At 39.8% G+C, this 27792-nt stretch overlaps 1 protein-coding gene across 1 annotated transcript in view; it reads left to right on the top strand.

The window, feature by feature from the left end:
- Positions 1 to 4649: 4649 nt before the first annotated feature.
- ENTPD1 (ectonucleoside triphosphate diphosphohydrolase 1) overlaps positions 4650 to 27792 on the top strand; it is an 86434-nt gene continuing 63291 nt past the window's right edge. Inside the window, exon 1 of the mRNA XM_081158449.1 lies at positions 4650 to 4788. Within this exon, the coding sequence (XP_081014575.1) occupies positions 4773 to 4788 (16 nt within the window). The 5' untranslated portion in view covers positions 4650 to 4772. The remainder of the gene's footprint in view (positions 4789 to 27792) is intronic.

Consider the following 27792-nt stretch of genomic DNA (forward strand, 5'->3'; position numbering starts at 1 on the left):
CATTATCTGGAATACTTTAAGGAAACTTGCCCTCATCAACTATTTGGCTGTTTTGTGGTACAGTTTGTACAGCAAAAGCATGTTGGGTGTTGACATTTATTTTCCCCTTTTACTTACTTGTTTTCAGAATAATTAGTTGATGCAAAGGTGAAATGATTTATTTATAGCATCTTGTATGAACAACTGGGTGTCAACATATCTGATGTGTTTCAATCCATTTCAGTTATTTCTAACTGTTGCTCAAATTTTACTACTTTGGCTAGTTGGCTCCTGAGTCTTTTTGATGCAACCCTAGTAGTTTTAGACAGTGTCCTTGCTTTCTAGTATGACAAAATATTCTAGTCTCATTTTTCACACTTCCTGCCTCAGACTTGGAATCAGCATTTTTCCAAAGAATCTTGGTTTATTTTAGTGGAAAATAGTATTTAGAGATCACAATCTTGTGCTGGACTAGAAGGTAAAGACCTATAGGGAATGAGAAAATGAGCTGTGTGGATATTTGGGAGAACAGCATTCTAGGCAGAAGTAACAGCAGGTACAAAGATGCCGGGGCTGGAACAGAGGAAGCAAGGAGGGGAAAGTAGTAGGAAGGAAAGGCAGAGGTGCAGGGGAGCAGGCCAGTTGGAAGGACTTTGGTTTTGCTTGGAGTGAGATGGAAGCCACTGGAGGGTTTTGAACAGAGAAACGGCATCTTTTGTTTTGTTTTGTTTTGTTTTAATTGAGTCAGTATGGGTTCTGGGTTGAGAACAGACTGAACAGGGTTAAGAGCAGAATCTGGAAGAAGGGTATGACAGTAAACCAGGTGACAGGTGATGTGGCTTGGGAGCAGTGGAGGAAATGAGAAGAGGTCAGGTTCTGGATATATTTTGAAGATGGGAACCAAAGAATTTCCTGAAGAATTGGACCTGGATTGTGAGGACAGAGAATTGAAACGTGACTCTGTGGTTTATGGTCTGAGACACAAATGAAATTGTAACATATCATGGTAATGTGACTACCATCTCTTCTGTGGGTCAGTGCCGTGTTTGTGGAGAGTGGGGAAGGACTGAAGAGGGGTCAGGCAGGGCTTCACAGAGGACTAGATAAACTGAGTCATGAAGGACATGTAGGAGGACCAGATGAATGAGAGGGGAAGAGCATTCTGAGCAGAAGGAACAACTTGTATACAGTAAATGCAAAGTCATGAAAGCACTATGGGTTGGGAATTATAATTTGTTTTTAGGGTATAGGGATCTATGGCAGGAAATGAGTCTAGAGAGGCAGAGAGAGACCTTACGTATTCCATAATAGGAATTTTAATTTTATTTTATGGGTGATAAGGAAACTAGAATTTTTTAAGCCTGGGAATGATATTATCAGGTATACACTTTAGAAAGATCATCTGGGCAGCAGAATGAGAACAAAGGTTTAGAAAAAATGAAACTTTAAACATTCTAAGAATTATCAAAGATCATTTTATCATTAAAAGAAAGATGAATATCTTCACCCCACCCTTTTTTTTAATCCTCACAGAAGATATTTTTTCCATTGCTTTTCAGAGAGAGTGGAAGGGGGAGCACTGATGTGTCTCACATCAATTGGTTGCCTCCCCCACGTGCCCCAGGTGGGGATCAAACCTGCAACTGAGGTATGTACCCTTTGCTGGAATCAAACTCGGGATCCTTCACTCTGAGGGTGGACACTCCAACTACTTAGCCAAACTGGCTAGGGCTTCACCTCTTTATAATAAGCCCCTTTATCTCTGTGAGTGAAGTTTTTATATTCTATTTCCTACTACAAATGATGATAATTTTTTGTTCAGATTTAGAATTTTTTTTTTAAGATAAAGTCTCAAGCTTTTAAAAAGATGCACAAAAACCCCATCTCTTTTGTAATTATCCTTGAGTAAATGAGAAGTAGTATTTACTTAACTATCGTGTTTTCATGATGCCAAGGAGGGTGAGAAGACCAGACACTATGATTAAATTGTAGCACAAAGTATGCTACCATAAAAGCATTAAATGTCAAAAGGCTCACATGAGTTGGGGGCTAAAACTATGCTTCTATTATTGTATATTCAACCTGATGAACTTAAAATTTTCATGAAGTACTGCTAGTTATTATGACTAGCAACCAGAAGTTGGTACTTTACTTGCTAGCTTCTCTATGATGAAATTGAAAGAGACTGAGTCAATTGCCGAAGTAATCTTTAGTCAACGATGCAGTGTCCAGGTAGAACTTGATAGGAGTCTTTGAATTTAAATTTTGTTTGAGAGAGAGAACTGTTGCCCCAGCGCCCAAAGTGGGGCTCTCCTTGACATGTGCAGGTGCTGGTCTGTCTGTTTCTTTCACTTCACTCTGGATCTTCCCCTTGATCACTGTTTTCTCCTTTTAGCTTCGATGGTCTGTTCTCCATTCTGTAGTTCACAGGATGTTCTGTAGACATGCTCTTTTTCAAAATTTTCTCCAAAACAATGATGCCAAGACAGTTATAAACCTATTATAAAAATTGTTGGTTTTCCCATGTATCCCATTATATTACTTAAAAACAATTTTACCACAACAGGACAAATATCAAATGTTCTTTATTAGAGATGGAGTTTAAACTGGCTCTAGAGGAGGCATCCATTATTTCCCCCCCCCATTTACTATAATTAGTTGTTATTATAAATGCAAAGTCCTGTAACTGTAAGCCATTTAGTAAAATAGTCTTGTTGTACAGACCCAGATAAAGACATCAAACATTTATTGAGCACATACATAGAGCAGATGCTGTGCAAGGTTACAACAGAGATGCCTAACCTAAAAAATCAGCCCTGCCCTTATTAAAAAATAAAAGTGATTGAAAGTACAGTCATGCACCAAATAACAATGTTTTGGTCAATAACAGACTGCATGTATGAAGGTGGGCCCATAAGATTATAATGGAGCTAAAAAATTCTTATCACCTACTGATGTCATAACCATGGAAACATCATAGCAAATGCATTACTCAGTTGTTTGTGGTGATGCGGGCATAAACAAATGCACTGAGAATCATATAAAAGCATAGCATGTACCATTACATACAGCGCATAATACTTGACACTGATAACAAACAACTCTGCTACTGGTTTATGTATTTACTATACCATACCTTTGTTGTTATTTTAGAGTGTACGCTTTCTACTTGCATAAAAAAGTTTGCTGTAAAGCAGTACGCTGTGTCATGCCGGCAGCAGCCTCCCATGTCCTGTGTGTAGAGCCTCTCTTGATTGCATCATTTTCTCTTGTGCTTGATTTAATCTCTGTTGTTAGTACAGTAGCATGCTGTATAGGCTTGCGCCTGAAGCAATAGGCTCTACCATATAGCCTAGGTGTGTAGCAGGCCATCCCATCTAGTTGTGTGTACGTGCACAAAATCGCCTGACCTTGCATTTCTCTGAATGAGCCCCATCATTAAGTGGCGTGTGACTGTATAGCTAATATATTTTATATACAGAGTCAAATGCAACCTTCAGTGGTCACAAATTTACTGGTTTATGTGAAAAAAAAATGTGTGATGGTATAATTGGCTTTAGACAGAAATTCTCATGCTGGAGAAGCAATATAGAAAAAACACGAACCGGGAATCAGAAACCAGATCTACGTTTCTGCTTTGCTGCGATTCATTCCTTCATTCAACCATTCGTCAAATATTTACTGAGAGCCTACACCGTGGGAGAAGCTGTATTAGGTGCTGGGGAGCAGGGTAGCAAATAAAGAGAGAGCATCTACCTGCTCTTTATCTTTGTGAACAAGTGTGGCTTAACTTTTTCACATCTCTAACCTTAGTTAGACTAGATGTCTGAGGTTTCTTTCAAACCTAAAATGCTAAGGTTTCTGAGAGCCTCTTGTAGGGAGAAGCTGCCCAGGCAGCCTTGGGACTTGAGGACTTACCTTCCTCTCCGAGGATTAGCTCTTGTCCTGATTTCAAAATAACTTCATATACAGTTTTTAAAATCTTTTGGTCATCCTCTTATCTGTCTTTGGGTCATCTCGCCAAAACCGAGTGTGGCAATTCCTGCTCAGAAGGCTTAAGAGGCAGGAGGTCATAGTTTGGAAAAAAGGTGTACAGCTGGCGTCAGTACAGCTAGAGAGCTGTTCCCAGCCCGCAGCCTCCTCTGCTGTGGCACCTGGCCGCGCGTCCAAAAACACGACTTCGGCCACTGCTGCGTCCATCCCTTGGGTGATCCGTTGCTCTTCTGGTCTAAGTCTTGTGAAGGGATTGCTCCTCAGGGACCAGAAGTGATCAGCCTCCCAGGGCGGGAAGAACTGTTCTTGCGTCCCAGTTTTTCCCAGTGGGTATCAAGTTAACAAGTTTCCTGTTATCGGTTTTTCCCAGTGGGTATCAAGGTAACAAGTTTCCTGTTATCTGGCTTCAAAACTGCAATAAGTAAATAGCATTTTTTGCCTGCAGCCGAGGTACATTTCTCAAGGGGGAAGATGGGTTTCTGTAACAATGCAAGAGGCAAAGAGCGGGAGAGAGGTACGGGAACCCGAATGCACAAAGTTACCACCCTGGGAAGCCTGCTTGAGCTTTACGGAAATGAGCAGCTGGCCTCCTTCACCAAGGCCAATCTGTCGTTTCCAGTCAATGAAAAAGACTGAGTTAGAGGTTCCTTCCTAAACGGGCCAGCGGCTTTAGCCCCTCCCACGAGCCGGAGGGTCTGTTATATCTCTGTTCCTTGAGTACCTCTCTCACTGGGACCGACCACAGCAAGCAGAGGCTGAAAAAGTGAGAGCAAAGAGGAGGAACACAAAAGCTGCCAGTGATGGAAGATGTAAAGGGTAAGAGCAAATCGATTCGATCCGGATCCTTAAGAGCAAAAAAACCGAGGAAGAAAGAAAAAAAAAACAACAACCCCCAAAAACCTAAAGCCCAGACCAAAAGCAAGTACTTGAAAGGCCAGGAGGCAGAAAGCCCTGAATGAACTTTCCCACCCTCTCCTTCTGAGAGGAGGCAGAGGAAGAGCTTTGGGAAACTTTTAAAGAAGCAAAGCCTCGTAGTCCTACTCGGGGGGTGGCTCTTGAGGCAGCTGAAGGGGCTCATGAATATTCATTACCATTTGTATTCAGATCTGGTTTTTTAAGAGGTAAATGACTTCTTCCGTCCCCCTGGCAGTTTAAGAGGCAGCTGCCTCATTTATAGTCCAGAGTCATCTCGCTTCGGTCGGGACCTCAGCGCGTTTGCTTGGAGATGCTGGGCTCAGCTTGTAGATTTGTTTTGTTCTCGAATTTCCTGCGTGCTTTCCTGTTGTGAAATTAGCAAAGGCTTCTCTTCAGGGAGTCTGAGAAGTTAATGTGGCCAGAGGCTGTCACCAGAGGACCCCAGAGTATGTCTTGCAAAAGACTGAAAGTTTCTTGGGAGGAGTGTGGAGTGTGTATGGGGGGGGGGGGAGGGGGGGCAGCAGACAGAGGGGATGGAGGGCTGAAGAACAGTTTTATCTTAAAAAAGCAAGGCGTGTTTGACTGACTATATTTAGATTTTGTCTAAAAACTGCAAGAGCAGCCTGCTTTGCACAAATGGTGTGCAGTCGCTGTCTTTTTACCTCTTTTGGGCATTTTCTGCCAGGACGGAAAGCTAGCTGCTTGCCAGTCCGTGGGAGCCAGGAGGAATCTCTGCAGCAGTGTGAGTGTGTAGGATTGCAAAGCTTCACTATTTCTAATTTCTGATAACCCCACACGCTTTTGTCACATAGAACGCGGAGGAATGACAATGAGCAGCCAACGGATTTCTTAATAAGGATAATAATGTTAGCCGTTAACATTTACTAAGTCTTTACTCTGTGGTTAGAACAGCTCCCGGCACGTTACACGTGTTATTTATTACTCACATCAGTTTATGAAATGAGTGCCAAGTTACCATCCCCATTTTATAGATGATGGAGTTGAGGTGGTGGGAGAGTGGCTTGCCTCGGGATCACAGTAAGTGGTGAGTCTGGAGGCAGGCGATGGGACACAGCCTCCGCTGGCTTTTCCGTTCCCTCACTCTGCTGCTCTACTCCCAAGCCCTCGCTGCTGCCCGGACGCCGTTGGTTCCAGGTTTGCAGAACCTTGAAGCTGCTGGGGTAATGCTACTGATAAAATTGCAAGTCTAGGAAGAAACTTGTGCTTTCCTGTCAAGTTCACATACTTTTTTCTCCTTTGGTACTCATGGCCTCCTCTGTGGCACAGCCCAGCTATTGTCATTATTGCCTCTTAAAAAAGGGAGAGCCTGAGGCCAGGAGGGGTTAGGTGATAAGAATCACACAGCTAGACTAGACCAGAAATCCCCTGCCTCTGGTTTCCCTTCCAGGCTGCGGAGTAAGCCCAGTCGTCACTGAGCTTCTGCCCCCACCCCCAGCCACTTTCAGTTCCCAAAAAGATGTTACTTTTTTCCTCCCTCTTGACTGTCACAAGGAGCTTATCTCTGCCTCGAAAGCCTATCTGACTTCTTTCCCTCAGTCTGGAGCCATGCTGCCTGGGTTTGAACCCCACCTCCACCATTTACTGACTGTGTGTCTCAGTTTCCTCATCTATAAAGTGAAGAGAATATAGTATCTACCTAATAGGGTTGTTGTAAGGACTAAATGAGGGATTCATGCAAGGTTCTCAGAGCAGGGCCTATGCATATAGTATATGCTCAATAAATGTTAGCTGTCGCAATCACTCCTTCAGGCCTCATCTTGGTTGTTAGTTTCCCCTTTGAGCCTTAGATTTAACTCTTTCTTGGATGTTTCTACAACACCTCACCACTTAATGCCTAAGGTGGCTCGTCAGACATCTCCACATTCCTGCCCTCTGCATTGCCTCTCCTTTCCCCCAACTATAATTTCTTTATTTACCTTTGAATCTTCAGTGCCTACATTGCTGTATGCAGCAATGTTTAGCATATAATGGGCACTCAATAAATATTTATAAACTATTATTTTAGTTGATGTTCATCCAAGGGTCCAGAGGCTGGTTTAAAAGGGGACCTTTAAGTTTCCTGTAGAGCTCTTGCTGGCACATACAGCTCTTGTGTAATCTGTAACCACATCCCTCTAAGAGAACACACTGAAAAACAAAATGCATCCCTACTAGGTGGGTGATATTCAAAGCTGATGTGGCCCCACTCCTGGGCACCCAGTTTGGCCAGTCTAGCTCTGGCTGAACTGCAGCTCCCCTTCCCCTTCAGCCAGCGGACAGCTGGAGATTTCAGGTGCCTTAGAGCACAACCTCATACTCTCTGAACAGGACATCTGGGCCCAGAAATAATGTTTCCCCAGCCCCATTTTATATATAGCATAGTCTGAGACAATAGACTCTAGTAATAGAAAAAAAAAAAAACACTATAAAGGTTGGCCCTGGGTAAAATCATGAAGTACATTATATTTGCTTCTAGCACCCTCCCTTTCCTCTTCCTGGCATACCTTCAAACCAATTTGACAAATATTATTGTGTCTACCATTTGTAAGTCCCTATGCCAGATGTGTGGGATATAAACAGTTTGCTTACAGTCTAGTGGGAAAGACAGACATATATACAACCAACTCTAATTGAAGCCAGACTTTGCGAAGTGCTAGTAGTAATAGCTGATGTTGATTCAGTATTTATTATATGCCAGGCACTGTAATTTTTTTATGCATTGTTTCATGTAATCTTCAGAATATACCTATGATTATAAGTTTCTGCATTTCACAGCTGTGAAGGGAAGTTATGTGGCCAAGGTCAGACATCTAGTAATAGGCAGAGGGGGATTTTAGACCTATACAGTTAGGCTGCAAAGCCTGGGTTCCTAGTGCATTAAGTTCTCCTACTTCCCTAAGAGCTGTAATACAAGTCTAAAGAAAATGCCATGGGGAACAGAATAGGGAGTGATGATTTCTGAGAAAAGTTCTCAAAGGATGGGACACTTCAGGGGTTCTAGAAAGATGAGTACAATCTGGTCCCCGCAACAAGCCCCTTCCCAGTCTGAGCAATGCTTAAAGATCTTTTCTCTCTCTTTTACTGAAACCACAGCCCAGATTTTAGAGTAAAATGCTCTTTCACCTTTTTCGAGTTCTGAGCAGAGAACCTATTTACATGTCCATCCTGGAGATTTGAGGCAAAAGTGCAAAGTTTAGCCCTGACTATAAATTTGGGATTGCCAGTCATGTAATCAAATAAACCTTTACAAAGCAATCAGCTGCTGCATATTAAATGATTTCCTTAATCATGATTGTCTTGCATGGTAATTAGACACATGTGGTAAATAGGTTTCACAAATGCCAGTGATTGCACTTGCTTTTACTTGGCTAAACTTCATTTTAAGAGTATTTTCTCCCTTGTGTTGTCTTTTGGGTTGCTTCTGCACTCTTTAACCACCAGGGCATTAGCATGTAACTCCCCTTTGAGTTGGGTGGTGCTGGGCCAGCCCTAAAGAGTGGTGAGCCCTAGGACAGTCACATCAGGTCTGTTCCGTTGTGAGCTCTGCTCCCTGAAACAGTTTGGAGCAAGGCCAGAACTGAGGGCAGCCCCTGTGGTGAGGAATCATCACTCCTCTTGATGGTTTGATGGAAGTACAGAAGAGCAGAGGCACTAGCTTCATCTTGGCGAATATGTGTGTATGCTCCGAGGCAGTATTTCTCAAACTTTAACATGCATGTGTATCATTGGGGATCTTGTTAAAATGCAGATTCTGATCCAGTAGCTCTGGGGTGGGACCTGAGATTCTGCATTTCTAATAGACTCAAGTGGTGGTCATGCCGCCCCTCCATAGGCCACACTTGACTAGCCATGTTATAGGGTCATTGCATGCCTTAATCTCAGGGCTTATTTTGGTACCAAAGCCATCACTTGAGTCACTGATCAGCTATGTCATTGCAGGATAACAAGAAGCCTCATTCATTCGTTCGTTCATTTGTTCATTCAGTCAATATGTGTCCAGAACGGGAAGTTAAGGCCCCCTATTTGCCATACAAGAAACAAGTCTGAGTCTTTATCTCATGAAACTATTATTACACAAGAAAAGGCATTTGTTGGATTTCCTAAACCTCTCCCACATTTTCTCCATGGCCCTCAGTTTCCCTAAGCTGCTTTCATTCCGTGCCTCCTGCCTGAGCCGCACTGGAGCAGGACACTTGGCTGCCTGCCGAACCCTTTGCTGAGTGTTTGGAGTGTCGGGGAAGTGGGGGCAGCAGGGACTCAGGGCTCTGAGACTGGGAGCAGCGTGCCTGAGACACTGTCTCCCCAAAGCACAAGTAAGGCGGGGAACATCCCAGGTGCAAAGGCGGGAAGAGAGGGCTGGTGGGATTTCTTTAGGCTCGGAAAATCAAGGGAATTCCGAGGAAAAAAGAAGTCGGAGAAAAGACGAGGGGGCTTTGCCTGACATGCTTTCACCCTGCAGTTTTTGTCTAAGAGACCCACGAACAATGGCAGTAGCCGCCCTATATAAGAGGTGTTTCCTTTTGATTCATAGCAAGAATGTTGACAATTCCCTCCTGTCTGCGAGGGTGTAAGTAATATGGCACATGTCCGTTAAAGAAAATGTGAAAATGTAGATTAGGGCAGAGAAGGAAAACAGTCATTTGTGATAATACTTCGTGTATTTTCTTGAAAGTCCTTTTACCATGCTGGGTTGTTTCTCTCTGAGCATTTACTTGGCTAGGACCTTGAAAAATTGTGAGGTGGCGTTGTGATCATCAGGCTGTATATAGGTATAATTTTAAAGCCTGGTTTTCAGCGTAGCAGTGAGGCACAAGTACTTTCCATCTTACAGCATAGTCTTTGTTAGCATAATTGTTATAGTTACATCGTTCATTTAAATATTCCCCTGTTGTTGACCATTTAGGTTGTTGCCATTTCCAGTAAACATCTTCGTGCTTGACGCTATTCCATATGCAGGCTTGCATGCAAATGATGGAGTCCCACAAGTAGAATTACTGCATTAAAGCTTGTAAATGTTTTTTAAAGTTACTGATTACTATTGCCAAGTAATATCCCTAAGATATTAATTTCTATCCCTAAGAGTGGATCCTTCATGCTCCCACAAGCAGGTCCTGTTTTGCTGAATTTCTGATTTGGTGTTTTTGATCTTGTTTTTTAAATAATCTTACCTACTTTTATGTTGTTTTAGTTTCTTTAATTTTATTTCTTTAATTACTGGTAACTTAAACATTTTTCACATAACGTGCTTCTTCTTTTGTATTGTGTCTGTTTACATCTTTTACCTGTTTATTATTTATTTGGATTTTATGTTTTTAAATTAATTTAAGTGAGCTCTTTGTAAAATAAAGATATTCAAGTTTTCTTGCCATATTTACATTTGTTTTTCTGAATCCTCTCTTAGTGTTTTTATACGGAGACTTACAGCTAAGAATAGATCCCATACATTTTTTCCTGTGGTGTTGTAGTTTTCAAAGTAGTTTTATACTGCATTTTTATTGTCTCTTTAACCCAAGATAATAATTTTTAAGTTCCAAGTGATTGTTATTTTTAATTAATTTTTTATTTTATTTCATAATAGAATATATAGCTTTATAATTTCTGAGGCTGCTTTGTACCTAAGCATGTAGTGAATTTTTATAAATCTATGAATACTTGTGAATAAGATATATTATGTTTTAAGATATAAAATTAGATATTTATAAATCTATCCAGTCATTTCAATTATATGGCAGTCCCCCCCAACCATAATTTTCTCTTATGTAAAATTATAGTATATATGCGTTTACTTTTGTGTACTTTTATTGATACCTATGAGAATTTCAGTTCCAGGGGTGGGGGAGGAAGATGTGAATCATTTTTATATTGGTTTATTAGAAAGGGGGGTTGATGGAGAGCTGGGAATATAAGAAGAATGTAAAGTAGATGCAGAGAAGGAGTCTTGGGAAATAGTCTTGGGAAAGATAAAAAATAAGATAAAGTTCTCAGATGGCACCTTAGGCAGCTGAGCCTTGGATAGTTACATAACTTTAGGAAGTATGGAATGGATGAGAGGGAAAGTTACCGGCTCTTTCCCTCCCAAATGACCATGGCAGACCCAGGAGGCCAGAGTCAGGAGGTGGGTCTGGTAGGCAGGATTTAGGAGGTGGAGGTCAGAATCTCTGAACCATAAAATCAGAGCAGTATTGCTCAGCGGATAAAGACTCAGACACAGTGCACAAAAAGACATCTCAAGGGATGTGTCATCAGCAAAATAATTTTTTAGGCATTACACTTTTCAGGTAGGGTAGGGACGACAGGAAAAGTTTCCAGTGCACAAGGGCCGCCAAATAGTAATTAATAGTGCGGTACTCTTAATTTCTAATTTAAGTTGTGTACAATGTTGTTGATACCATACTTTGATTAATGCCTTTTTTATTGCTTTATTTTGGTGATCTTAGAAATAATCATAAGGAGTTTTTCATAGATTTACTTTCTTTTTCTTCTTCTTTTGGTCAATATAGTAACTAGTAGGCTGCAAAGATTATAGCCCCCAATTCCTAGAATTTATGAATGCTGCCTTAAGTTTCCTGAGTGTGATTAAATTAAGGATCTTGAATTGGGGAGATTACTCTAGATAATCCAGATGGGCCCTAAATGCAATCACAAATGTCCCTATAAGAGGGAAGAAGAGGGAGACTTTTTAAAAAAAAATTGAGATTATTGGGGTGACATTGGTTAAGAAAACCATACAGGTTCCAAGTGTACAACTCAGCAAAACATCATCTGCACACGGCATCATATGCCCATCGCCCCAAGCAAAGTCTCTTTTTGCCCCCATTTATCATCCCTTTGCCCTCTGCCACCTCCCCCACCCCCCTTTCCCTCTGGCTGTCACTGAATTATTGTCTGTGTCTATGTGATATATACACACACACACACACACAAATTTATATTAATCCCTTTACCTTTTTTTCACCCAGCCCCCCAACCCCCCTCCCCTCTGACAGCCGTCAAGTCTTCTGTGTAGCCCTGCTTCTCTAATTTGTTTGTTAAATTATTTTGTTCAAAAATAAACTGACAAACAAAATAGGTCCAGAGGCATGGATGCATGGAACATACTGACAAATCTCAGAGGGGAGGGGGGCAGAGGGAATGGGAAGAGATTAACCAAAGAACATATATGCATATATAGCCCGTGGACACAGGCAATAGAGTGGTGAAGGCCTAGGGTGGGGCAAGGGCTGGGTGGAGTGGGAGGGAAGGGGGGGAGATGGGGAACATCTGTAATACTATCAACAATTTAAAAAAATAAATGAATAATTATTTTGTTTATTAGATTCTGCATATAAGTGAGATCATACGGTATTTGTCTTTCTTTGACTGCCTTATGTCACTTAGTATAATACTCTCTAGGTCCATCTCTGCTGTAAGGCGAGAAGATAAGATTTCTATCTTTTTTTACGCTGAGTAGTATTCCATTGTGTAAATGTACCACAGGAAGAGGGTGACTTGACACAGAAGGCAATGTAACCACTGAAGCAAGGTGCTGTACTGCTTGCTTTGAATATGGCAGAGGGGGCCGCAAGCCAAGTAATGCATGAAGTACCTTCTAGAAGATGGAAAAGAGTGGCCTTGCAGACACTTTGATTTCAGTTCAGTGAAACTGATTTTAGACTTTGGCCCTCCAGAACATGAGAGTAAATGTGTGTTGTTTTAAGCCACTAGGGCAGCCATAGGAAACTAATACAGTAAGCTTTTAATCAATAGAAGTGGTGGTGGCTTTAGTTAATTAACCTATAGGTTTATGGTGTGTATTGGGCCACACGCTGTTCTAATCACCTTACAGATGTTAACTCAGTTCTCAAACAACTATTTGATGTTAGTACTATTTAACTGTCCCTATCTGACAAATAAGAAACTAAAGAATGAGTAGTTAAGTGAGTTACCTAAAATCTCTCAATTGGTAATTGTTGAAGTTAAGATTCAAACTCATAGTTATTCATCTCATTTCAAGATATAATTCACATACCATATAATCCATTCATTTAAAGTCTACAATTCAGTGTTTTTTAGTATACTCACAGGATTGTGCAACCATCACCACAATCAATTTTAGAACATTTTATCACTCCAAAAAGAAACACTGTACCCATTAGCAGTCACTTCCATTTCCTCCCTACCAATCCCTTCTCTACAGCCCTAGGCAAACACCAATCTACTTTCTGTCTAGTTGTGCCTATTCTGGATATTCCATTTCGCATCTTCCATTGTATGGATATGCCAATTTTATTGAACTGTTCATCAGCTGATGGGCTTTGAGGGTGTGTCCACTTTTTGGCATTATGAATAATGTTGCTATGAACATTCATGTACAAGTTTTTATGTGGATCTATATTTTTGATTTCTCTTGAGTATATACCTACAAGTGGAATTGCTGCATCATATGTTTATATTTAACCATTTGAGGAAATGCTAGACTGTTTTCCAAAGTAGCAGCATCGTTTTACATTCCAAAAGCAGCATATGATAGCTTCAATTTCTCTACATCCTTGCCTATATTTATTATGTATCTTTGATTATAGTCATCCTAATGAGTGTGAAGTGGTATCTGGTGGCTTTGATTGGCATTTCTGTGATGGCTAATGATTCCGAACATCTGTTTACGTGCTTAATGGGCATTTGTATATCTTCTTTGGAGAAATGTTTATTCAGATCCCTTGCCTTTTTAATGGTTTGTTTTTTAAGTTAGTGAGTTGTGGAAGTTATTTATATATTCTAGATACAAGTTCCTATTAGATATATGACTTGCAAAAAAATTTCCCCCATTCTGTGGGTTTTATTTTCACTTTTTCAGGGGTGTTGTTTGCAGTACAAACATTTTTAATTTTGATGACGTCCAATTTATGTATATTTTGCTTGGTTGCTAGCTAAGAAACCATTGCTTAGTCCAGAGTTATGAAGATTTGCACTGGTGTATTCTTCAAAGAATTTTGTAATTCTGGCCATTACATTTAGGTCTTTGATCCACTTTTTTTTTTTTTTTAAATATATCTTTATTGATTTCAGAGAGAGGAAAGGAGAGGGAAGGAGAGAGAGATAGAAACATCAATGATGAGAGAGTCATTGATCGAGCCCGCAACCCAGGCATGTGCCCTGACTGGGAATCGAACCCCGATCGCCTGGATCCTAGGTCGATGCTCAACTGCTGAGCCATGCCTGTCCGGGCTTGATCCACTTTTGAGTAATTTTTGTGTATGGTATGAGGTAGGGGCCCAATTTTATGTGAATATCCAGTTGTCCCAGCACCATTTCTCCCAGTGAATTGTCTTGATGCCATTGTTGAAAATCAATTGACTGTGGACTAACGGTTCTCTTCCACAACCTATCTGTCTATCCTTGTGTCAGTTTCACACCGTCTTGATTACTATAACTTTGTAGTGTTTTGAAATCTGGAAATGTGAGTCTTCCAACTTGTTTTCTTTTTTCAAGATTGTTCTGGCTATTATGGATCCCTTGAATTTCCATATGAATTTTAGGTTTAGCTTGTCAATTTCTACCAAAAGCCAGCTGGGATTTTAATTTTATTTTTTATGTATCCTCTGTAAAACATTGGCTTTTAAAATCCAGCTTGAGTCTTTGTTTTCATGGAGGACTTTAGTTCACATTTATTTTACTTGTCATTCTTGTTTTATTCTCCCTGGTGTTTCATGTTTTCTCATATTATGTTTTTTGCTATAAATTCTAGACTTTGTTTGTTTTTATATGTATTTCTACAAAGCTGTGGATAATAGACATCTCATTTTTATTAAATCTATGGGTATCTTAAATACTGAAAGAAAAACATTCCTGAGCTTAAGTTTATTTTAATATCAAAATAAAGAACATAGTAACTTTTGACCCTGTTATGAAAGAATTCAAGAACTTTTGTTCCCTGTGTCCTCCTTTCTTATTTTAGTTACTCTGGTATTATAAATTCCAATATTGAAAATTCTATTAGTCATTTATTTTACAGGGTTCATTTGCTTACATATTTATTTTATCTTCTTTTTAAAAAAAAGATTTTTAATTGATTTTTTAGAGAGAGAGGAAGGGAGATGGAGAAACATCCATCGGCTGTCTCCTGCAGGCCCCCCACCAGGGATCGAGCCCACAGCCTGGGCATGTGTCCTGACCAGGAATCGAACCAGCAACTTTTTGATGCACAGGACGATGCTCAGCCAACTGAGCCACACCGGCCAGGGCCATTCTTGAAGTCTTAATTTTGGTTTCTTTCATAATGATCTGATAAGAATATCAAAGTAATTTTTCAGAAAATATATCAGTGTGATAAGAGAGTAACAACTTGTCTAAATACAGAAATCTTATCTCCCTCAAGTAACTGGAGATAGTCCTCCATTGTCTTGAGAAGTTTGATGCTATAAAGAAGTTTGAGGACAACTTGCTTTCAGCCTGAATGATTTTTCTGTTCTTTATCCCTGATGTTTATAATTTTCACAATAAGACAACTCAGCATAGACTTCCTTTCATAACTTTTGCCTAGAATATGGTAAACCTGCTTGATTTTCAAAATTAGGACTTCTTTTTAGAGCAAGAAAGATTTCTCTTGTCATAACTTTGATTAATGTTTCTGCTTTGTTTGTTTTTCTTCTTCAGGAACCTATTATTTGGATGTCTTATCTTTGAAGCCAATATTTATTTATTTATTTATTTATTCATTCATTCATTCATTCATTCATTCATTCATTCATTCATTCATTTATCCATTCATTCATTTACTTTTCTTTGTATTCTGAGAATATTTTCCCAAGATTGTACTCTATATTACCGATTCAGTTTTCCTTAATTATCTCCAATGTAAACTTTCATTCAGTTACAATGTTTTTGGTTTCTATGACATCTTTTATCTTAGTTTGTTCTGTTCTCACAGCAACATCCTCTTGTATCTAACTAAAAAATAAACAAAGAAAGATTTCCTATTCTTTCCTGCATCATATCTGTTTGGGAGGGAAGCTTTTCCTCTTTCGTTCTTTCTACTTTATTGCGAAATTTATCTAATCTAAAGCCTTATCCTGGAAAGAAAATAGATTCTTTTTTATGAGTGTACAAATGAATATATGTATCTTTATCTTAATATAAAAGACTTAAGGAAGCATTAGGGGAGATTCCTTGGCATCCAGTGCTAGAGGGTTGGAGGGCGTAGCCTGCACTGGGCTCCCTCAGATGCTCTTTGCTTCCTGGAAGAATGCAACCACCGAATGCTAGATTCCCCTTCTGTGCGCGAGAAGACAGTCTTCTAGCCAAAAAAAGCTCATTCAGATCCAAGAAAGAAAACAAAAGTCCTGTCATCATACAGCTATGTTTCAATGTTTCAGAGGATAGAGAAGCTAGGCCTGTCAGAATTCTATCAGAATTGTTGCGCAGAGACATAAAGATTTTAGGAAGGGCCCATCTTTGGGCCCATTTTCTTGCTTTTGCCCCTTCCCCACTGAGGGCAAACCTCTGTTAAATTGGGGAATGAACTCATTCATTTAGTGCCTTACCCAAGTAATGCCTTTTGTTAGAGATCACTTGGAAAGTCTCTTTATACTCATGGTGAATACATGGCTGCCAGTTCACAGAGGCAACAGCCAACACCCAGACAAATAAAACAAAGAAAAACCAAACAACGAACCCAGGGTTTCCCTAAGAGTTCCCATCCCACTCTGCACACTTTTCTCCCACAGTGCACTTTTGTTGTTCACAAGTTAATGGGTGTTGGGAGGGCCAACTAAATTCTCTACTTACTTGGCCTTGGTCATGCTGCCTTGTCTCAGAAGAGGCAATAGTGGCCATTTCTTAATTCGAATGCATTGGCATTTCATTTGGGGGAAAAAAAACACCATTTCTTTTAGGATAAAGATGAAGATTTTCATAAGAATGTGGGAGGGTGTGGTAAAGTATTTTCTTTTATGCTATCATTATACTCAGTGGTCATAAGATTTGGCTTTGTGAGTCTGGTATTAGTCTAGAGAATGAACCAAGAAGTTAATGAGCAATGGTGGGGAGACTAGTATTGGGCTCCTGCAATAGTCCAGTAGGTGAGAGATGATGGGGACCTACACCTAAGGCTTTAAATGGGGGATGGGTGGGAGGGGCTGGATTTAGACAATATTTTTGAGGTAGAGTCTGAGGTAGAGGCCTGGGTGGTTTGTTGGGAGGGAAAGCGAGAAGATGTCAAGACATCTTCAGGTTTAGATTTGGATGCTGGGTGGATAAATGTTTATATATAAAGGCTGGGAATGGGGGAGGGAGTAGAGTTTACAGGGGAGGAAGGAGATGAATTCATCCTAGCACATGCTAACTATGAGTGCTTATAAGGTATCGAGGAAGAGATATTCTGTAGGTTGCTAGAAATTTGCGTCTAGAGCTTGGAGAAGTCGAGCAGAAATTGAGAGAGAATGGGAGTTGGAGTTGGAGCATGGAGTCAGTGGTTAAAGATATGGGCATGAATAAATCACCTTGGAAAGTGTAGAGAATGAAAACAAAAAGAATGAAGAATGAGACTTAAGGAAACACCAATATTAATAAAAGGGTGAGAAGAGAAAGAATTTAAGAAGAGATTCAGAAAGAATGCCTAGAAAGATAGTTTCTTGAGAAAGCTGAGGAGAGAATCTGAAACTTGTAGCCAAGGGAGAGGGTGTTTTGAGAAAAGTATTGAGACGTGCCAGAGTTGCAGAATAGGCCAGAAAGAAAATGAGAAGAGTTGTCTATTTCCTCCTCTTATAGCGGTATACCCCTTCTGTTGTCTGCCCCTGCCCCACAGTGTAATTAATGTGTTTGGGAATTGGGATGCATTTCATAAAGTTTCCTACCCACAGTCTCTTTATCCCCCCTCGAACAACAACAAAAAAACCCCCAAAACTCTAATGGTACATTTTATAGTGGGAGAAATATGGTGATTGGATTTGAAAATTTGGAGCTTATAAGTGTCCTTGGTGAAAACACATTTAGTAGAATATTTAGCCAAATTAATATGTTAAAGGGCAGAAGTTAACTTGCTGACCGGTCATGAGAATACACGTGTTTCTGTGTTCAAAAGTTACTGACCAGTCATGAGATAACTCGTGTCTGCACTTATATTGATTTAAGTACTTTTAAACACCTTGATGACCAAAGTAGCCTGCCGCAGAGGTGACTTCTGGCTTGAAATAGCTGGTCAGCAAGGTGTTTAAGAAAGTAGAAGCAGTGATTTGGTGGAGAGAAAGAGCGAGCTGACTTGTGGGATGAGTTGGATCAAGGGAAGAATGTTAAGGCTAGAGTGAACTTGCTTATGTTTGATGGACAAGAGCCAGCAGAAGGGAGATGGACGCATTCATTCAACAAAAATTTGTTGAGCAAAGAATATGTGTCAAGCACTTTTCTAGGCACTGAGGATACAGCAGGAAACAAAACAAAATTCTTAACCTCATGGGGCTTATGTTCTGGGTGGAGGGGTGGTGGGAGACAGACAATGAGCCAAAAAAAAGTAAAATGTATGATATATTATGTGATGATAAGAAAATTAAAGCAGGGAAGGGGCAATAAGAAATGTTGGGAGATTACAATTTTAGAAAGGATGGCAAGATGGAAGGTGATTTTGAAGAAAGACCTTAAAGAGGTGAAGACATGACTATCTCTGGGAAGAACATTCCAGGCAAACAAGTACAAAGTCCTGAAGAAAAATTAAGTGTTTAAGGAACAGCAAAGAAGCCAGTGTGGCTGGGTTGGAGAGAGCAGGGAGGTGAGAGCTCAGAGATGATTTGGCCTAACTGACCTTCTGTTTAGCCTTTGCTTTTACACATAGTGAAATAGGAAACCGCTGAGGGTTTTGAGCAGAGGAGTGACTTGATCCAATTTGAATTTTAATAGGATTACTCCAGTTGCTGTATAATGTAGAAACTGAAAGAGGGCAAAGATAGAAGGGGAGAGACCAGTTGAGAGAGAACTTCAATAATAAGGTGAGAGATGACCGTATCCAGCCCTAGGTGGTGGCAGCAGAAGTGGTGAGAAGTGACTGGACATTGGCTCTATCCTAAAGATAGAGCCAATGGTATTTTCTGATGGAATGTGACTGGGAAACAAAGGGCAAGGGAAACTGACTCCAAGGTTTTGAGCCTCACAAGAAACTGGAAGATCACCAAGGGAATGAGTGTACATAGAAAAGAAGTCTCAAGGACTGAGCCTTGAAAGCTGGGGGACAAGAGGAGAAACCTTCCAAGAAGACTGAGAAAGAGTGTGAGTGTGTGTGTTAGGGTGTAGGGAGGGGAGGGGATTAAACTAAGAGTATGGTGTAAATTGGGAACCAACTAAAGAGAATTTCACAAAGAGGAAGTGGTCAGCTGAGTCTAATGCTGCTCATGGGTCAAATCAGGTGAAACTGAGACTTGACCATTGAATTTAGCACATCGGAGGGCCATGGTAGTCTTAACAGGAGCCCTTTTGGTGGAGTGCTGGCAGCAGAATTCTCGCTGGAGTTAATCCTATTGCTTCTCTCTCCCCTTTTCCATGCCCCTCCTCCCTCCCTGCACCAGGAGAAATAAGTGACATGTGAAGAACATGCTTGAGTGTGAGGGAGGCATGGTTCCTCACAGGAAATTCAGAGTCGTGGTACCAGAAGAAGGGGAAATGGACTCTTGGCAGACAATACAGCATGCGTTCACTTCAGCTAGAAATAGCCTGTTTTTGTCCTTGGTAACCTTTTCACAGCTTCTGCCATCAGCTATCTGTGAAGTGTTTGAGGAGTGGAAACTTTTATGGGAAGGTGTGTGACCTGTTGCTGAAAGACCATCCAGATTGCAAACGTTTTCTGTGAAGGAAAAGCCAGAGAGTCCTTAGGGCCAGGAAGTGCGGTCCTTCACAAAGGAGTCTTTCTCAGTGAGCTCACTGCAGGATTTAGACTGTGAAGACCCCCCAAACGCCAGGCCCCTACCTGCTGCTGCATTCCCCAGACTCGCCTGATGGTTTCAGAGGGTAGATCTGTTTGCAAACCCAGTGATTTGGGAGACTGCACTTTAAGGGAGAGCTAGGGTAGGGTAGGAGTAGGAAAGCACAATTTAAATGTGTGGTCTAGGTATCTGCATTTGGCCTTTCAAAAAGACTCAATGATTCTTAGTGCTGGAAGAAACTTGAGTCTTCTCAAATCTCTTCATTAAAGTAAAATTAATTACGTTTGCTGTCTTTTAAAATTACACAAATATTACATTTATTATAGAAAATTTGAAGTATGTAACGAGCAAATAAGAATGTAAAAATCCTCTGTAAGTTCCCTACTCATAACTCTTTACCATGGAACTTCCCAGTCTTTCTCTTACCCTCCTTTTTATCTTATTTTGTATTGTTTATTATTATTTATTTTCTAAAAATTTTGGGCCGAGCCACTCATGTTAGGCTAGTTCTCTGATTCATCTATGGGCATAATTTGAACAATTAGAGAGAAACATTTTTTTTTCCATGAGACAAGATGATGTTCCTCAGATACCCTTCCCCTTTAGGGCTATAAATGTTGCCTGCATTAGTCAAGTGCCACTACCCATTGGACATTCCCTCATACACCTGAAGCATTTCTGAGGTTTCTCTAACTTCCTTTTAACTTACCGGTTATATATTTTCCTCCAAAATCCTACTTCACAGCAGTATTTCTCTATAAGAAGGCCATTTCTCAGTGGACTCCAGTGATTGAGTCCCCATCATATCCCAGTTGTGGTTCACTTTGACTCACCCCAACCCATCCAACCAGGCTGGCAGTGTGTGAGGGGGCATGGAATGAAGGAATTTTCTTCTACCCTTCTAGTTTCTTCTGGCTGGTCTTATAACTAAATCAACATGAGACAGATTAACAAGAGAAAATAACTGAATTTAATTACATACAAACATAAGGGAACCCCACATACATAAGAGTCCGAGACCCCGTATACACAAGAGGTACAGAGACAGAAAGTTAAAATGAGGTACATATGGCATTCTGAGCTAAGGCTGAGGTCAGGCATGTCATGGCTTCAGAGGGGAGGAAGGTCATTCTCAGGACGATAAGAAGAGCAGATGTTCAGTAATTATATGTCTGCCTTGCCCTATTAATAGGTCACAAAAAGTTATTTCTGGTAATAACTCTTATTATGGGAAAGGACCTTAATTTAAATTCTTTAAGAGAGGTACAAGTTTTCCATGAGCCCGCAGGGTCTCCATTGCCTTCAGCTCAAAATAATTCACATGCCAGAAGGGTGCATCTTGAGGAGGCCTGTTTTGAGCTCTTTCAGCAGAAGCACAGCAGGGCCGTCCCATTAGAGCAGGTTGTACTGATAACTTTTCCATAACTGAGAAGCTTTTAGAAGGCAATGGCAATTGGGCCAATTATTAACCTATAATACCTTCCTCAATTTTACAAATATATTTCTTAGTCTTAACCATTTGAAATTGACAGTTTTGTAGGTCAAAAACTGTCAAGTATTGGCAATATCTTATGACTCATCCTAATATATAAAATGATTCTAGATGTCAAGAATATACTATAGAAAATACCCCCGTTTATCCTCAAGATAAATTCTGTAAGGCCTGCCATGATTCCTAAGCACCCAGTCAGGGCTGTATTTCTCACATAATAAGAGGCAAATATTTTTTATTTAAAAATTTCCATTGTTGTTGAAAATATGGGGGAAATGAATATTCCCAAATTGTTGGCAAGAGTGCAATGAGTAAACTTTCTCTGAGGGAAGTTTGGCTATAATTATTTTAAGCCTTAAAAATATCCACACTTGCCCAGCAGGTGTGGCTCAGCGGTTGAGCATCGACCTAGGATCCAAGAGACCGCGGTTCGATTCCCAGTCAGGGCACATGCCCGGGTTGCGGGCTCGATCCCCAGTCGGGGGCTTGCAAGAGGCAGCAGATCAATGACGACACTCTCATCACTGATGTTTCTATCTCTCTCCCTCTTCCTTCCTCTCTCTGAAATCAATAAAGATATATTTAAAAAAAAAGGTCCACACTCTGACCCAGCACATCTATGAGAACCTAAGCAAAGCAGCCTGGATGTGTATATTGATGTACCCACAGGATATTTTTTAGAGCATTGTTTGTAATAGTGAACAACTGGAAATAACCTAAAGTAATGCATATCCATACATGAAACAATAACCAAATAATGTAAAAGAATTTCCAAGAATGAGAGAAATAAGTATTGTTAAGAGAAAACCAAATTATAAAGTTGAACAACCAAGATCCATTTTGTCAAAAAATGTTAGTAAATGTAGACATTAAATATGCACTGGAGGAAGACTAGCAAGATATGCAGTGAAAGACTATGGGTGGTCAAAAGAGTGGATTTTATTTTTCCTCTTTTATGTTTTAATGTATTTTCCAAATTTTTAATAGTAAGCATATAATAGTTTTATAATCATAAAAACAATTTTATTTAGAAAACTGTGTCATGGAAAAATTTTAATGTTAAATGGAAACTAATTGACCAATAAAAAATTAAACACATTTAGAAGGAATATGTGAAACAGTAAATTACCTGTTTACCTTATTTTAAATTTTCAAATAAAATTTGGGTGTAAATTTCCCACAAATCTAGAAATATAAGATGTCTCCTTGCTTTCTGAGAGCCAGTGCTGTAGCAGAATATCTAAAAATGAGGTATGAATAGCCCAGAAAAAAAAAAAAAAAATTAAAAAAAAAAAAAAAGGAAATGCACTTGAATTTGAAATAACAAAAGCAGGTGAAAATAAGAATGAAACTGGAATGAGGAAATTACCTTGGATTAAAAAAAGGGCGTGTTTACAACCTCGAAGACCACTAAACTCAGAATGTCAACTTAGTAAGACTGGCCACCATTCTCCTTTGTCTGCCTTGTAAATGAAGTTTCCCAGCAATGACAACAGCTCCACTAGGGGATGTGAAATCAAACAATAGTCTCAAAGCAGAAGAGACCTTGATAATTACCTAGTTCAGTGGCTCCTGGGTTTTTAAAATTGATGGAGTGGCAGAATTTTTCTTTTTTTCTTTTAAAAAAAAATAATATTAATTTTTACCAAAGTGATACATGTGATACAAGGTGGGGCAAGAGTAGGTTTACAGTTGTTTGTATGGAAAATAATACAATAATTAATAAATAATAATATAAGAATAAACTGTTTCACTTACAACTGTAAACCTACTTTTGCCCTGCTCTGTAATTAAAAGTCAAGTTTAATAAAGAACTGCCTTCTCCTATCCCATTACTTTCTGCCTTATGTCTACCCTTAAATCCTGTTCTCCAGAGTAGCCACTTTTAATCTTTTTAGGATTTCTTCTGGTATTTGCACTTAACTGCTAATTTAGATGTTACTTGTTGCTTTCATATTGTGGTAGCTGCGTACTTTGCTTTCTTACATTCCCTCAGGGGTTGCCCTCTCTACACCATCCCTCTATAGCGATATCACAATTTTTAGTTAAATCAATATCCCGTGTTTACCTTAACATGTCTAGGTAATATTGCTTGTGTCTTAGATTTCCTTTCCTGCATGACTTTCTATTTTTACTGGCATTATTAATAAGGCCTCATTTATTCATCTGCTTAGTTTTCCATGTCTCTGTTAGTATTTCTTTTTGCAAATCCTTCAATATAATTTCTTGCATAGTCAGCAACCTTTCCTTTTTTATCCTTCTTTTCCTGTCTATTCTTTTTTAAAACCGCCTTTCTAAATATGTTGCCCTGCTCTGATCGCTTTCCTGGTGCGCCCCATAGTTGCCTTCCTGAGCTTCCCTTGATCTTTCTTCTGTGTTGATTCTCAGTTTATCAACATCTCTTCCTCTTTCTAGGTTCACTACCTCATTTGGGTGGAACACATCCTGTAGTAACTTCCTGAGAAAAGGTGCACCAGAGTAAAAATGAAGAGGACTTTGTGTCTTAGAATTTTCAAGTCCAATGCTATTCTTAGTCCCAATTACTTGTTTGTTAACTTGTTTCTCCCACTATATGTTGTTTCCAGGAAGAGGTTAGAATTTTTTTTCTTTATCCCTTACTAAAAATTTATGGAGATGTACTTTGGGGTGTGTTTATTTTCATCTGTTGTGTTGAGTCTTCAGTGCCTTCCATCTGGCGACCCAGATCTTTCAGTTCTGAGAAGTTTTCTCATATGGTTTCTTTGATAATTTCCTTCCCCTAGTTTTCTCTGATCTCTCTTTCTGGAAGGCATATTAGTCAGATGTTGTCCCTCTTGTATTAAAATTTTAATTTATTTTGTTTTCTCTCCATACTCTCTGATAGTTGGTTCTGTCTTCTAGGATATTTCCTCAACTTTATCTTTCACCTCATTTATTAAAATTTATTTCAGATATTACAGTTTAAATTTCCAAACACTTGTCTTTATTTTCTGCTAGTTTCTTTAAACAAAACTGTAGGCTCTCTTGGTCTCATAGACATAGCATTTTCTCATCTTTCTGAGAAGAGTAATTGAAGTTTTCTGTTTCCTCTGTTTCACTGTTGTTGTTGCTGTTGTTTTCATTTCTGTCATGTTAAAGACTTTTTCACATAATATGATCTTCACACAATTGTCAGGTCAATATTACTATTTTCCTCATTTTATAGTTAATGGATTTTAGAGAATATATCGTTGTATTTTTCTTACCATGGATGCCTAAAAAAGTTATCGTGTACCAACCAAATCCATAGTCCAGCTTCTTCACCAAATTGGATTCTCTATTGAATCCTTAAAGCCTCTTCTTACCCTCCTGTACTTTACCTCCCCTAACCCCCCGAGAGAGTTGTCTTCCTACATGAGACAGTTCTGTTAAAGGAAATCTGATCTTTTTAATGTTTTAAATGAATTATTTCTCCTTCCCTACATCTTCTCCTTGCCATTAGCACTACTAGTTCTGCCTTCTGGGCCATAGAGATGGACCAAATCTAAGTCCCCTTCCATAAGATAATCCCTCAGATGTTTGAAAGGATGTTGTCATGACTCTCCCATGTCTGCCGTCCCCCAGCCTGAAGAAGCCTAGGCTCTCCTGCTGTATTTCACTCTTGTCAAGCTCTGCTCATTTAACATTTTGGAATGCTTAAAGTCAGCTCCTGGCTATCAAGCTCTCCCTTTAAATATGGTGTCTATAACTCAATACAGAGACCAGATGAGCTTTGAAGGCTGAGCCCTGAATGCTGTCATTGTATCAGTGTGTCCCGTATTAGTTTAGTTTTAAACTGGGAAGTTTCATGGGCTCTAACATCTTTTCTAATAGGTGATAGTTTTGATAAGTTTCTCACAAATTTTAATTCCAGGACTGTGGGCCATTTACTTTTACTTCCTTCCTTTTTAATTAGCGTTACAGGTGTGTTGTCTTTGTTGGTTACTGCTTTTACTTTTAATCTCGTTTTCAAGACCAAATGCAGTTGACCTTAGATAGTAACTCCAAACAGAGGGGCAAAGGTGATATCAAAAAATGGAATGATCTTGTTAATGTAATGTGCATAAATAAAAACATAGCATATGAATATTTAGAAAGGAAAATACAATGTAAAAAACGCAGGGGTTTTCCAGGCACCGTATTAAGTATTTTGTACACATTACATTTGACCTTTACAACAATTTTATGAGCTGTGAAATACTGTTATTCCCGTTTTAGAAGTGAGGAAGTGAGGCCAATGCCATATAACTAGGAGAGCCAAAGGTGTGATGCAGACCTAGACATGCCAGACTCAAGGCTTATAGAGATGAAGCTCACACATTACATCCTGTGCTAATTATAGCTGATAGTGTTGAATGTAATTATCTTACACATTGACCCTTGAACAACATGGCAGGTAGCGGCACTGACCCCCTTCGTGGGGTAGAAAATTCACGTGTAATTTTTAACTCCCTCAGAACTTAACTTGTCCCTCGATATCTGTGAGGGATTGGTTCCAGGGTCCCCCGTGGATAGGAAAATCCGAGGATGCTCAAGTCACTTATGTGAAATCGCGTAGAACAATGCATACATATGATCTACTGAGGCGTGCTGCATCTTTCTCCTTTCTTTAACAGAGCATAGCATAGCAGACATAAAAACTTTCACTTGCTAGATCAAGGTGATGACATTGACATCCTGAATACTAATTTTTATGGTTCTTTAAGGGCAAGGATTAGGTCTTATTCATATTTATATATCCAGTACCAAGCGCACTCCAGGCAATCTGTGATTCATATCATTGCAAGCATGAATATATGAACAAGTACATAATGAATGAATTAATGAAAGAAATGATAAGACAGCAATAACTATTAAAGTTTTTAAGTCTATTAAAGTTATTAGACCTATTTGCCCCTACACTAAATCCTCAGTAGACTGCTTTGTTTTATGAGCTCATATATCTGCTCTTTGTAATTTTTTCCTTCCTCACTGTCAGTGTTCTAAATGGAACATCTGTAGACATGAGACATGCCTGAAACTCTTTGCAGATGGGAGAGAGTAAAAGGAAGTTGTCCTGGATAGATCATTGCTGCCAAAGGCGAGGAATAAACTCATGTTTGATCCAGGCTATGGCTGCATTCAAGGGCTTTGATCCGAGGTGTGGGTCCAGCTGCAGGGGCATCTGGGGAGTACATTCTTGGTCTCTGACCAAGTCATTGGACAGGGAGGTTTGTCTGAGTGAGCACCAGGAAGACACTGGAAACAGACCAGATCCTACATGAAAGGAGTGGACTGAAACCAGTAGAGGGAGTCAGCCCCCTACCAATTTGGTCAACATTTGTGGTCAGGCTCTAGTGCTAGGGTGGAAATGAAATGAGGGCGAGGACCTCGGTGGCCAGACAGACTGTTCCATACTCTGGAATGGATTTAGCTAAGGAGGTTTGCCCAGATTCTCCCAAAGGGTGGGTTAAATTTCTTCTAGGACGCTTGCCCTCAGGCATGGGAGCAATCATAGGTTTTCTGATGCTCTCCCACTAGAGTGAAGAATTTCTAATATACCCCAGAAATTAGGCAAAGCTGATATTCAGGAGACAAATGTATTTTGTCTTCATCAGGGCAGGGCAGAGCTGGACAGGGGCAAAAAGAGGACAAGTTGCTGATGGAAATTCTGTGAGTAGGAGCTTCCTTTTCTTATTTCGACCTTCTACCCTCCAGTTTGTTAATGTCTCTCTCAAAATACACTGCTCTGGACTGCAGATAATACTGCAGAGGTAGTGCTACGAACGCACTGATTTGCAGGGATCCATAAAGGACTTATGTTGTACCAGGCTTTGTGCTAAGTGCTAGGCTTTTACTACTTCATTTACCCTTAAAACAACCCTTTTGCCCCCATCAAGATATAGAGCATTTTCATTACCCCACAAAGGTCCCTCCTGATTTGGGACATATTTATTTATTTGTTGGTTGATTTATTGAATGAAAAACTGAAAATCACTTCATGGGTGGTACATTTTCTTTCTGTATTACATTGGAAGAGAGATTTCGACAAGCTGGGTGGGTATGTCCAGAATGAGGAAAGATACAGAGAGCATGTCAAATAAGAAACGTGTCAAAAGAGATCGTGATATGAATGTGATTGGTACAAATATGATAGTTCCAAGAAAAATGGGAAACTTGCTCTTGGTCAATCAGGAAGTTTAGCCAAAGTATTTTAAAGACTCTCCAGTGTTGGAGGAAGGGGTTATTATAGGGCCACTTGGGGAAGTACAGTCATGAGCTGGAAGGATGTGAGGGAGGAAGAGAGAATATTCTGCTCTTTCTGTTGCCTTAGTGACTCTTGTCTTGCATTAGTTAATCTCAGTTCTTCCTGTGTGTTTTTTGCCATTATTTTTTTAAAGGTATTTATTGATTGATTGATTCTAGAGAGAGAGAAAGAGAGGGGGGAGAGAGAGAGAAACATGGATTTGTTGTCCCACATATTTATGCATCACTGGTTGCTTTGGTTGATTCTTGTATGTGCCCTGACCAGGGAATTCAGTTGATTTCTTGGCC

Source organism: Miniopterus schreibersii (genome assembly GCF_964146895.1).
Source record: "Miniopterus schreibersii genome assembly, chromosome: 14".
Lineage (NCBI taxonomy): Eukaryota > Metazoa > Chordata > Mammalia > Chiroptera > Miniopteridae > Miniopterus > Miniopterus schreibersii.